We start from the raw sequence: 11,576 nt of genomic DNA on the forward strand, positions 1-11,576 counted from the left end.
TAGGGCAGCAGCAAGGCCCCTGGCTACACTGCACTGCCAAAGGAAATGTGCCCAAGAAGATAGGTAACATGAGCTCCTGACCTGCAGGGTCTGCTTGTGACCTTGTGTAACAAAAGCCTTCATTTCCTAAAGAGTAACTAAACATTTATCTTCTGCACCAGAACTGCCATTTCATCCTAAGTATCACAAAAAAGTAGCACTATTTGGACAACCAGGACATAAACCAAGATTTCTAAAAATATTTACTTCAGTAGTTTACATTTCAGAAGTACTCCAAAATGCCTTCAGACGAGTTCACTGGTCCTTTCATCAACAAGGCAGGCCAGCATCCACCCATTCTTCGTTTTTATCCATCAGTTAATGCTCTTCTTCAACACTCTGTTAAGTCAAATCATCCTGTGAACAAACACACCTCCAGACAGGTTTTCAGCATCACTGAGCTTTGAGGAAGCAGACAAAAAAAGCATGAGGTACAGATGACCATAACATTCACGACAAAGTAGCAAGGACATCCCTTCACCTCACCAGTGCTCTTTGGGCATGAAGCCCTGCACAGGCACACCACTCAGGACAGCCCACAGCTGGCTGCTGTACTTCAGTTGCGTCCCAAGTGCCCCCCCACAGCCAGCCTCCTGCTTTTCACCACAGGAACACATCATCTGCTCCAGCTACCCAGATATTAACAGAAACAGCAGGGTTATCACAATATTTCTTCGTTAGAAATGCAGAGTTTATTTCAATGCTCCAATTAAAAAAAAAAAGCCCAAAATCTCCAGACCACAGAACATTAACACAACGAGAGCGCTTTGCATTAGTCTACTAATAAGACTTTCAAAATATCCAGATTCATGCCAGTTGTTGGTCAATAGAAACAGCCTGCTAGGACTAAGCCCTTTTATAAAGACACCACAAAATCCCTTATAATGTAAACAAAATAAATTTTTTTCTTAAACTTTTTTAAATTTGAATCCATTCTTTCAGGATTTGCAATCCTTCAAGGGCTTCCCGATGGTGAATGACTGAAATGGAAAGAAAAAAAGAGCAGTTAAGAGCATCTCCTACAGCAAAAACAACAGAAACTCTGCACCCTACCCGATGCCTTCTCTGCTCAAGACCCCTGCCCTCACACTCTTCTTACACCTCTGTATAATGTCTGCTTTAGGCTTGGGAAGGGCAGGCAAAATAAAAAGCATCAACTCCAACAGCTGGGCGAGACCTGAAGCCTGCACTCTGGCCATACAAAGGAATTCTTACTCTGCCATAGCCCATACAGCTGCATCTCACAGCTGGCTGTGAGGCAGCACTCTCAGACCATGCAAATTCCAGCACATGCTTCTCTGGTCATAGGAAAGCTTGCTTCTTACTTCATAGTGCATAGAAACACTTGGCAGCTGTGCAACTGAGATCCAGCTTTTAGGAGCCATCAGCAAGAACATAACCACACCACATATTCATGGCTTGCTCTATACCTCACATTACTCCTAACCCAGGTTCTACATTCCTCAGTGACTTCAGGATATTGATTCTCACTTGACCACCTCTTCAGTGACATTTTAAAGGACAACAGAAGTTACTTTTGCATTACTGTCATGAAGTTCTGGCTACCAGTGTAAGAAGCGCCCACAACAATCAACTTTTTCACAGATTAAGTAAAAAAGTAAAGCTCTTCTCCTCCCATAAGTTAATTCCATTGCAACCACTCTAGACACCAGTTCTTTGTATGGCACACTCCAGTTAAGCTAATTCTTACCTTCTCTTTGGAGATGGTGACCTGGACTTGGAGCGACTGTTAAAAAAACACAACCAGCAAAACAATCAATGTGGTAAAGCTGTATACTCTCAGTAACCACTTTTAACCATTTTAAAACTTCAGGTTTAACAGCTTAATGCTGTTAAATAAAAAGATACCATCCTTAACAGTGCTGACCCTATTACTGTAAGCAAGAAGCTGTAGTCGAGAAGGAAAACTGCTGGGAGCCCTTGGGAAAAGCTGGCAACACACAGCTTCAAAGCAGTTATTAAATGACCACAGTAATCCTGCGAAGCAGCAGCAGTGTGGCAAGTAGAGAAGAGTCAGGAAGACTGAGAATGACAGACAGGTGAGAACCGAGGTAGGGAAATCCTATCAAAAACATGTTTTGTCACAACCATGGGTTTAACAAAAACCTGTATCTACAATCCTTCTGGAAGAATTGTTTACTGTCCCACAAAAATCAGATTAAAAAAATGCATCAAAAAATATTTAACACCAACCAAAATAAAAAAGCACCCCACAAAATCCACTCTTCCACACACAACTGAAATACTGGTCCAAGCAGATATTTTGAATACTGAGAGAAAAAAACAACTTAGTGTTTCTTGTATTTATATGCTCACCTTTTAGCAGGTAAGCCAGATTTAGATCTACCATGGGACCCAGACCTATAATAGGAGAGAAATACAGCTCAGCAAAGCAGCCAGTGGCATGCACATATAATGAAACATTAGCTAAACCAGCAAGGGCAAATTCATACCGCACAGCACCAGAAACCAGAGAGGAAGCTCTAGTGCTGCAGGCTTTTCTTGAGACAGACATTTCAGCAGAATCCTTTAGATCATACCCCAGAGACCCCCCCACGTGGAAGACTAGAGCACAAGCACAAGAAGCTTCCCCGCAAAGCTTCAGCTACTACTTTCACAAGACAGAAGGCCTTGTACCAGGCTCCCAGACTTTTCCCCTCTGCCTGCAAGTATCCCTTCATAAGGGAAGTCACCTTAGAAAACCTTTTAGTAGCACATTAAGAGCCTGGAATAACCACAGGTAAGCACATGTGTTGAGAAGATGCATTTGTCCGATCAAGTTCCCAGCACCACTTTTATTAAAGCATAATACAGATTTTTTCATTATCCCAACAAAAGCAGCACTTCAGGTTTTGATACCTGGCTACTAACGTGTGAACTACTGCCAGTTCATCCCACACATTAAAATCTACTCAAACTGTGAGACTTTCCTCTCACATTTATCATGCTACTTTACCAACTCAATAGAATATTTGTCCTCTCAGTGTCAAGGCTCAGGCATGTGGTGTTACTGAACATCCGCAAGCCCAGTGTTGAAAGCAGTCATTTAACAGACTTGGCCAAAAAACTAAGAAACTTTAATTTCCTTTCTGATTAGAGCTGTTTTTAAAGGGTAACAGAGATTCACCTTTACCTGGCCTATTAACTTAAGAGGTACACTGCTTGTTAGTGTCAGTTAAACAGTCAGGTGCCACTGCTCTGAAACCTTCCTGGTAAACTGACATCATCTGTCACAGTTTGCATCGCTATAACCAGCCATTTTGTTACTAAAAGCATTGTCTTGGTTTCAAGGAACCCTTTAGATTATCAAGTCCAACCACCACCCTAACCTGCCATCCACTACTAAACCATGTCCCTCAGCACCACATCTAACAGCATTTTAAATACCTCCAGGGATTGGAGACTTCCACCACTGCCCTGGGCAGCCCATTCCAATGTCTAACAGCCCTCTCTGGGAGGAAGGTTTTCTTAATATCCAAAAGAATAGAACAGAGTTGATCAAAACTACTCAACACTTATGCTTTGTAGCATGAGCATGACCTCCTTTGGTAAGAAATGAGTAAGGCAGCACACAAGAACATTATCTTGCTATGAAAACCACTGGCAAATCCTCCTGAGGCACAGCAACAATGCAGGACTGCAGACCAAAAGCTCTAGAAGCAGCACTGGTTAGATACAGGTGTTGGCAGAGGACCAGCACTGGTTTTCACAGTCCTCCCATAGCTTGCATCCTGAAGTACCACTCCTCACCACTGTAACTGCAAGCCTATGCAAAGTCAGTGTTCCCCAGAAATTTCAAAATGGCTATCAAGTCCTTTGTGCTGGAACACAACTGTCTCAGAACCAGAAGTCAGCCAGCAGCAACAGCAGGATCCCGACCCTTCTACAGCAACATGCAATTTGAGTCTGGCTATTCACCTCCCACATTACAGGTCTATGAGTAACAAGACCATCAACCCCTTAAAGGTTCAAGGTCTAAGTCCTACAGCAGTAGGCAGACTCCTAAGATCACCTCTACTCCCCTTTTCTGAGGCAAAACAAAAGATAGCTTCTTCCAACTTACCAGCTCTCATGTCCGTCGTATTTTTATCCTTTTCTTTCAACCCTGCTTCCAACTCAGACTTACCACAACAGAGGAAAATAATACAGGAGCATTTACCCATTGTCCTCAGCTCCCATTCCAGCATGAAAACATCCAGGTCCACAAAAACAGGGCTACATGTCAGAGAGGCCCTTCAAAACACTACCTGTGGCACCAGAGCTTGTGGTCCTGCACATTCAGCCCTCCAAACCTCTGAAGTCGAGGGTCTCACCCCAAGTAACTGGTTCTTAGCACGACAGCAATGCATTTTGACCTAACTCTCAGAACTGGAATTGGCAAAGCTTAAGAGCTGTAAAGAAGACCTCAGTCAATAGTGGCAACCTTTCCTAGAGGACACAATGTCAAGCATTCCCTATGCATATAGATATTAGCTGCAGAACTTCTCCTAGTACCTTAAATCACATATGTGTTTTATGGCTACATGTACATAAACTGTACATAGCGGCTAATGACCAAAACAAATTCATGCTAATCACCAGAAGGTGACCAATACTTCAGTCTGCAGAAAAAAAGCAAAATTTAAGTATAAATTCTGTATGCTGCACAACCTTCTAACCCCTTCCAGTCAAACTCCTTTGGACTCCAACAAAACCACACATAAAGCACCACAAACCAACCCACAACACACACCAAAACACCACCACAACAACAAAAGAGGAGTCAACACACCGCTATTATTGGTCTGAAGTAAAACAAGTCTCTTACCTGCTTCGAGGCCATACAACAGAGCGGGACCTTGAGCGTGATCTGGATCTAGATCTAAGAAAAAAGAAAAAAGCAGTGAAAGCTCAACTACTACATGATTGATACAGCTGATAGTATTCTTTGACTTTTATGATACCGACCTCAGAATTTTGATAAAACTACTGGTTTTGCAGGTAACTTATTATTAGAAAGCTGTAGTACATTTGGACAGTACTACCATCCAAATAAGAAAATGCAATGCCCTCATCAAGTAAGCCAAACTACTCCCTGTACCCTTGAAGCCAAACTAGGAAGCTGGAGCCATAGATAAAGGCTGTAACTCTGGCACAGTATTAAAAAAGCTCAGAAAGAGCAGTTCCAAAATTACAAGCCCAACATTTCAACATCAAAGCATTCAGACTAGCTCTCAGGAATGTAACACCATGAAGGTATCTGAAAATATAGGGACTAGAAAAGTCACACGCTAACTCCAACAGTTATGTTCCCTTCGAGTGTTGTGGGGTTAATGGAAAACACATACCTTGACCTCCTTAAAGAACCAGACCGAGATCTGCGGGGTGAAAATGACCTATACCTACGGGGAGACATTGATCTGGACCTGCGGTAGGAAGCTGACCTTGATCTACAAAACAAAGAGGAAAAAAAAACAAGCAAAATGAGTTCAATGTACTGTTCACAGGGATGATGGACAAGAATGGAGTAGAGGGAGAAGCAAAAAAAAAGAAAAGAGATGAAAAACACAGACAAAACCCTACCTCCTACCACGACTGCGACTGCGTGACCGAGAATACCGCCTTCCTCGGGACCTTGAGCGGGATCTAGACCGGGACCTGGTTTTAGGTTAGAGAAAACAGGTATCAGGAAACAGCTGCAGGAATCGCTGCATGTGAGACCCTGCTGAAGTCAAAACTGATTTCAGACAACTAAAAACAAAATAAAAAGAAAAAAACAAACCCAAAACCAAAACAACAAAAATACAGCACTAGCATCTGTCAGTTGGAAAAAAATCTCTGGGCCTACTTGTCTTGAGCATTTTACTACCTAGAAAAATGTTAAAAGCTGAATTACATTGCAGAATTACATTAGAATAGAAAACACTGTAATGCGTATTTAAAATAAACCTTGCAAGTTTGCAGGTCGACCCTCTTTGGCCCAAGGTCTAGCAGATCTAGACGATCTAGAAGTATCTATAGCCGATCGCTGCATCTAGGTGTTCTCTTCAATCTAACGACGATCAAACTGACAGCCCAATGAGCCAGGGTGAGGCTTGATTGACGCAAGAAGATTTTTCTAGGTGGGAATGTGGTCAATCTGGTGTTCCTCTTTCTAAACCGGAGGGGGGCCCCAATTGAAAGCCAAATTTACTGTTACGGCGGTCACCGTCTCAAATTTTCTGCCCTTAAAGAATAAGGTGAAGCTACGTGTAGATGGCTCGAGGGGATCTGGCCTCTTATGCTGATCACCTCAAGGTCTAGGAGGATCTTAAGTGTCGGATTTGCAAGGCGCCTCAGCATGAAATCTTAAGGCTCGTGACATTCTGAATCAAGGCGACTGACTCAAACGAAGAAACCTGAAAGGTTTTGACCAGGTTGATTATTAAGATATTAACATTTGATATGTATTAGCAAAAGAAAAAAAATAAATTGATATACACCTGTAGACGTACAACATTAAGAGTTAAAACTGGCATAACATTCTGGGTTTTTTGCTAACAAGAGCTACACAAAAGCGAACTGGAGAAGCCACCCAGCTGCTCTGGCCCCACACATACCTGCTCCTCCTTCGTCGACTATAGCGGTGACAATCATAAGCATAGTGGCCTTTCTCACCACACTCATAGCATCTGTCATTAGGGTCAAAGGGGCGCCGTGCAGGAGGCCTGTCATAACGGGAGCGACGAGGCATCCCTGTTGACACTTCCACTCTAACCCTGGAGCCACATATTATCCTGCAAGACACAGTACATATTAGTCACAGTGATGCTCTTCTCCCCTGTGCTCACTGGGCACCAAACAGGTACTGGTGATTAGCACGGGCTTAGGAGGTCAGAACCGGAGCCAGAGCAGCAAAGGGGAGTTTCAGGTATGCACATACTTCCCATCCAGGCCAAGCACAGCATCTTCAGCGTCCCTCGGATCCTCGAACTCCACAAAGGCAAACCCCGGCGGGTTCCTCGCGATCCAGACGGTTCTCAGGGGCCCGTAGTAGCTGAAGGCTCTCTCCAGCTCGCCTTTTCCCGCGCCCGTGCCCAGGTTCCCCACGTACACCTTGGTCTCTGCCGGGATAGACGCCAGCTAAGGGCCAGCCGCGCACAGCGTCCGCGGCGCTGGGCACAAGGCCACGCGCGACGGGTAGGCCGCCACCCGTCTCCCCGCTCACCCCGCAGCCGCCGCCATCTTTGACGCCGCCTCCATTTTGGTGCGCTCCCGCCGCTGTTGCCGCGCTTGCCCTCCTCCCCTCTCCCTCCACCCCCAGGGCTCGTTCTTCGCCACGACCCCGCAGCAGCGGCTCGGGCCCCAACACCTCTCGCGCCCGCTCCATTTTCACTCACAGCCTACCGGCCGTTCTAAACAACAGCCGCCGCCTCCCACCCACGGCGCGAACAGCAACACCACCTCCGCCCGCCTCCGACTGTGGCTCCCACCTGCCCAACCCTCCGCCAGGTGCTCGTCGTCCCTACCGTAACGCCCGTAACGCGACATCTTTCCAGCGGCAGAGCGAGCCCTGCGTGCAACCTTTATACAGAGGCAGTGACACCGCGCCTGCGCGCCGCTCCCCTTATATAGAGGAAGCACCACCGCGCCTGCGCCCCACTCGGTGCTATGGGGCCGGAACTCGGGTTGTCCGGCAGTGCGGGGAGGGGAAAGGCAGGGCTGGGCACTGGCAGGTTTCGCGAGAATAGTGGCGGCGGGCCGTACGCGCCTGCGTGCTGCGGCGCAGCACCGAGGGGCGGGCGCCGGTGGGGTGCGGGCTGCTGGTGCCCGGTAAGGTCGCGGGTCGAGCCTGACGGACCGTAGCCATGTGCCTTCCTGGGGGAGCTCAGCCTGGCCGTGAGGAAGGCAGGGAGGGAGCTGAGTAGAGGGGAACCAATTTTTCAGTCGTCACCCTTCACCTGAGACATGTAGCTCAGCTTCCGGCCCCGCCGAAACCAAAGATGGTTACTGGGTTTGTTGCTCCCTGGTGAGGCGGTGGAAGGTGTTGCCTGCCTTGTAACAAGGCATTCTCAGGCTGTTCTTCAATCTCTGGAGCAGAGCTCAATCGAGTGCTGGCTCTCACACCGAATGCATCCTGCCTCAGTCAGGTGAAGCACTCAGGCGCTGGCATCTACCACCCTTCTCGGGGAGACAGGCACTTTGCATTTGTGCAGCAGAGGACTTCAAAGCAAAATCAGTGTCAACTGACTGATCTGCAGTAAATTTAAAATAAACCACAGCAAGAATGTGGAGGGCCTTTTACTGTCAAGGGTCAGGCAGACTTTTCAAATGCATTTGAGCACACTAACGTGTTTTGGTGCCCTCTCATAGTAAGACCTAACAAATTGACACATTAAGATAAATGAGGACTCTAAGGGCTCCTGACTGGGTTAAGTCTCAGGGATAATCACACGGTGATTCTTGCAGTGGGTGGAGCCATAAACTAGAAACAAAGCATTAAGAAACACAAATTTACCAAATTATAAGAAATTCTTGAAGGATTAAAGGTCTTCCAATTACTGCTGCTCCAAAATAACAAATATAAGTAGGAAATGCTTTAAAACCTGGTATTTGCCTGTTAACTCTCCCTAATAATTTTAAAAATGTGTACCTATGTTATAATTCATGTTTTAAAACAGGAGACTTGGGGGGGGGAATCAAAAAAGCTTTCCAAACATTTTTTTAATTTTATTTGGAAAGTCCCAAGTCTCACAATTCCCTTCCAGGGGAAAAAAAAAATTAAAATCTGGTAAGCAGTTCAAGGAAACATGTCTACACCACTAGGTAATTAATTTTAAAGGCAAAGGAAAACACAGTTTAAATATACCATATATCATCTTCTACAATACTGTTACAAAAAATGCTTAAACTGATACATCAGCTTGTAATACTGGTAAACTGATGCATCACTTAATTAAGCAAGATATGGGCTTGCTTTAAATAAAAATTTGTGCACAGAAAATGCTTCATGCTTTTAGTTTACACTGCTTGTTTTATACCTTCACATAGAAAAAATCAGACAAAAGTACCTAAACCTGGCATTTTTGCAAATTGCAAATATTGATACCCAGAGCAGTTCCTAAAACAGGACAGGTAGAGCCACTCCTGAAGACAATGGCTTTAAACAGCAGACATCACTGTTGTTTCTCAAGATAGCCCTGTATCAAGCCTTGAACCCGAGACAGAATAATCTCATTGGAGCTGCTGCACTCTTCTGGGCCATATGGTGGGTCAATAGTTAACACCCCGGCCACACACAGCGTTCTCCCTGATTCCCCTTGCTCTGTTACAGGGATGTGGTTTGTTTCCAGCCAAGTCTTTAAGTCGTTCTTCCTCTTTTCAAGTTTCTCCGGGCTGTAGGGTTTGTTTTCTTCAGGTGCAAATATACAAGAAAGTCGTTGCTTCATTTCATCGTCCCCTTCTTTGAGTATTTCGACCTCCTGGACAGCATGGCCCAAGACAACTGATATGGACAGTTTTTCATTCTCCAGGAATGTTGCAAGGACAATACTGCCAAGGAAAGCAGGACACATGAGTCATCATACTTAATCTGAAGACACAGAAACAGAGGCCAAGATTCTTATATGAGTGCTCATTAATAGCAGCATAAACCAGGTATCTAGGCAATGCTGAGTACCCAGCATTTCTCTTGAAAAGCACAATAGCATGCCCTTAAAATAGTGAAAATGTGGGGCTCTGCCAGCAACTTCTGGCCTTGAATTTGAAAACTACTCTAGACATCAAGCAGAACACTACTCTAAAAAAAGCAAAGCATACATTAAAATCATGTCTGGGAATCTAAATATTTTTGTGCAATATTCTTGACCTTGATAAAGCACCGTAATTTTTCCAATGTTCAAAAACCAACGATACCTTCATACATTCCGCACTCTGAATGCCAAAGCAATGATGGCAGTTAACATCCTCAGAAACTTTAAATGACAGATTATTAGTATTTATTGATCACTACTAAAATAATACCTTTTTTTTTTTTAATGAGCCTTGCTAGATTCTTTCTGAAAACTATAGTTTGAATATTACAATGGGAACACACCACAGCAAGTTCACGCTCATGTTGCAGCAGCCTGGTCTTTTCCCAAGGGCACTTACATCCCAGAAGTCCTAAAATACAGGTAAGAAGGGAAGGTTGTTTTATTTCTAGGATCTCTTCCCCATATATTGATGATCGGAGAACATTTTCTTCCTCTTCCGGGAAGAAAAATTCCAGAATCTGCTGCTAGCACTTTGCTAATCTACTGTTGCCACCATCAGCAAAAGTAATGGCTTTTTGGGAAGCGTGTAATGAAATACGCCTCAGTTTTAGCTTAGGCCAACCTCAGAATCACTCACAGCTGCACACACCTTTCTTACCAAAATGGTATGCAACTCTGAGAGAAAATTAGAGCATTGGAGCTACTCTAGAGTTGAAGCAACTACCAGTTCTTCTCAAACATATTGGAAGCTGAATATTTGAGCTTCTAGCCTCCATTTTGTGCTCATGTGGGACATGCTCACAACCAAAAAGGTATGAAAAAGCTCTAGCAGCAAGGATCCAAATTTCTGCCTGTTCCCTGGTGGGTTATGCCTTTCAGACCATGTTTTCAAGTTACTCACTTGAGATACTAGAGATCTGTGGTACCACTTTCTGACCAATAGCAGCCACTACACACTCATGTGCTTCCAGCTGGAGGGGAAAGCAGGGCATTGATGTGAGAACTCTGGACAGAGGGATAAGGGTTTCAACACCTAAAATACCAAAAACCTTCCTGCATTCCCACTGTCTTTGTGAAGGGGGGCTTGATATATAATTAAAAATACTCCTAAACACATGGATGTAATTTAAAGTGCTACCCTTGGGTCCACAATAGTAATCTGAATCCAGGTATTACTCATTCCCCAAACTTGAGTGCTTTGAATGAGATTAAAGTGGATTTAGGTGAACAGGCCTCATCAACTACAATACTGCTTTCCCTTAGGGCCTGCCAATGCATAATCCCAACATGCCAGTTTTGCTCCAAGTAAGTTTGCTTTAGTCATACGATCTTTTCTCTTCCTCAAAAGCTCATTTTCCCTCAGATTTACAAAAACAAAAGCTTTGGTATTTACCTGGCAGAAACTGGATCAACTGTTAAGACCCATCCTTCATATTCATGTTTCTCAATTCCAGCAACTTTCACCAATTTGTTCACATATGTTTCCCAGTCTACTGGGCTTTTTCTCTGCCAGTCATTCATATTTCTTACATCCAGAACCTAGAAAACAGCCAGAACAGTTAGTAAAAGCAACGAATCCTCTTGCTTTGCCCTTCAGATCAGAGCTGAGTTTGGCTCCAGGTAAAGATCTTCCATTTGTCCTAAGCACGATTTGCCTTTTTTTATTTATTTAAAGCAATCATTCAGACAAGGGGTTAGCATATAGCTGCAGTTCTGCAACTTCCCACCCAGTTCACTGTTTTTTAAAAGTAATATGGTGAAGCAAGCCTCAAAAAAATCACTGTTCTGTTAACACCTACCCGA

At 44.4% G+C, this 11,576-nt stretch overlaps 2 protein-coding genes across 3 annotated transcripts; both read right to left on the reverse strand.

Moving 5' to 3' along the window:
• Window positions 1-229: 229 nt before the first annotated feature.
• On the reverse strand, window positions 230-7,669 carry LOC311190572 (serine/arginine-rich splicing factor 7-like). 2 transcript variants are annotated; one of them, XM_084262532.1, is made up of 9 exons: window positions 7,548-7,669; window positions 6,962-7,142; window positions 6,639-6,815; window positions 5,623-5,697; window positions 5,388-5,489; window positions 4,868-4,921; window positions 2,377-2,421; window positions 1,751-1,786; window positions 230-1,019 (listed from the first exon to the last, which is right to left on the reverse strand). In XM_084262532.1, the coding sequence occupies exons 1-9, from the start codon at window positions 7,567-7,569 to the stop codon at window positions 995-997; spliced, it is 717 nt and encodes a 238-aa protein (XP_084118658.1). In that variant the 5' UTR covers window positions 7,570-7,669; the 3' UTR covers window positions 230-994. The 2 variants fall into 2 exon arrangements, with proteins under 2 accessions (XP_084118658.1, XP_084118659.1); XM_084262533.1 differs by lacking the exon at window positions 2,377-2,421.
• A 1,352-nt stretch (window positions 7,670-9,021) lies between these two features.
• Window positions 9,022-11,309, reverse strand: GEMIN6 (gem nuclear organelle associated protein 6). Its single transcript, XM_084261035.1, has 2 exons — window positions 11,167-11,309; window positions 9,022-9,570 (listed from the first exon to the last, which is right to left on the reverse strand). The coding sequence occupies exons 1-2, from the start codon at window positions 11,292-11,294 to the stop codon at window positions 9,195-9,197; spliced, it is 504 nt and encodes a 167-aa protein (XP_084117161.1). The 5' UTR covers window positions 11,295-11,309; the 3' UTR covers window positions 9,022-9,194.
• Window positions 11,310-11,576: the final 267 nt, after the last annotated feature.

Source organism: Gallinula chloropus (genome assembly GCF_964237585.1).
Source record: "Gallinula chloropus genome assembly, chromosome: 3".
Classification (NCBI taxonomy): domain Eukaryota; kingdom Metazoa; phylum Chordata; class Aves; order Gruiformes; family Rallidae; genus Gallinula; species Gallinula chloropus.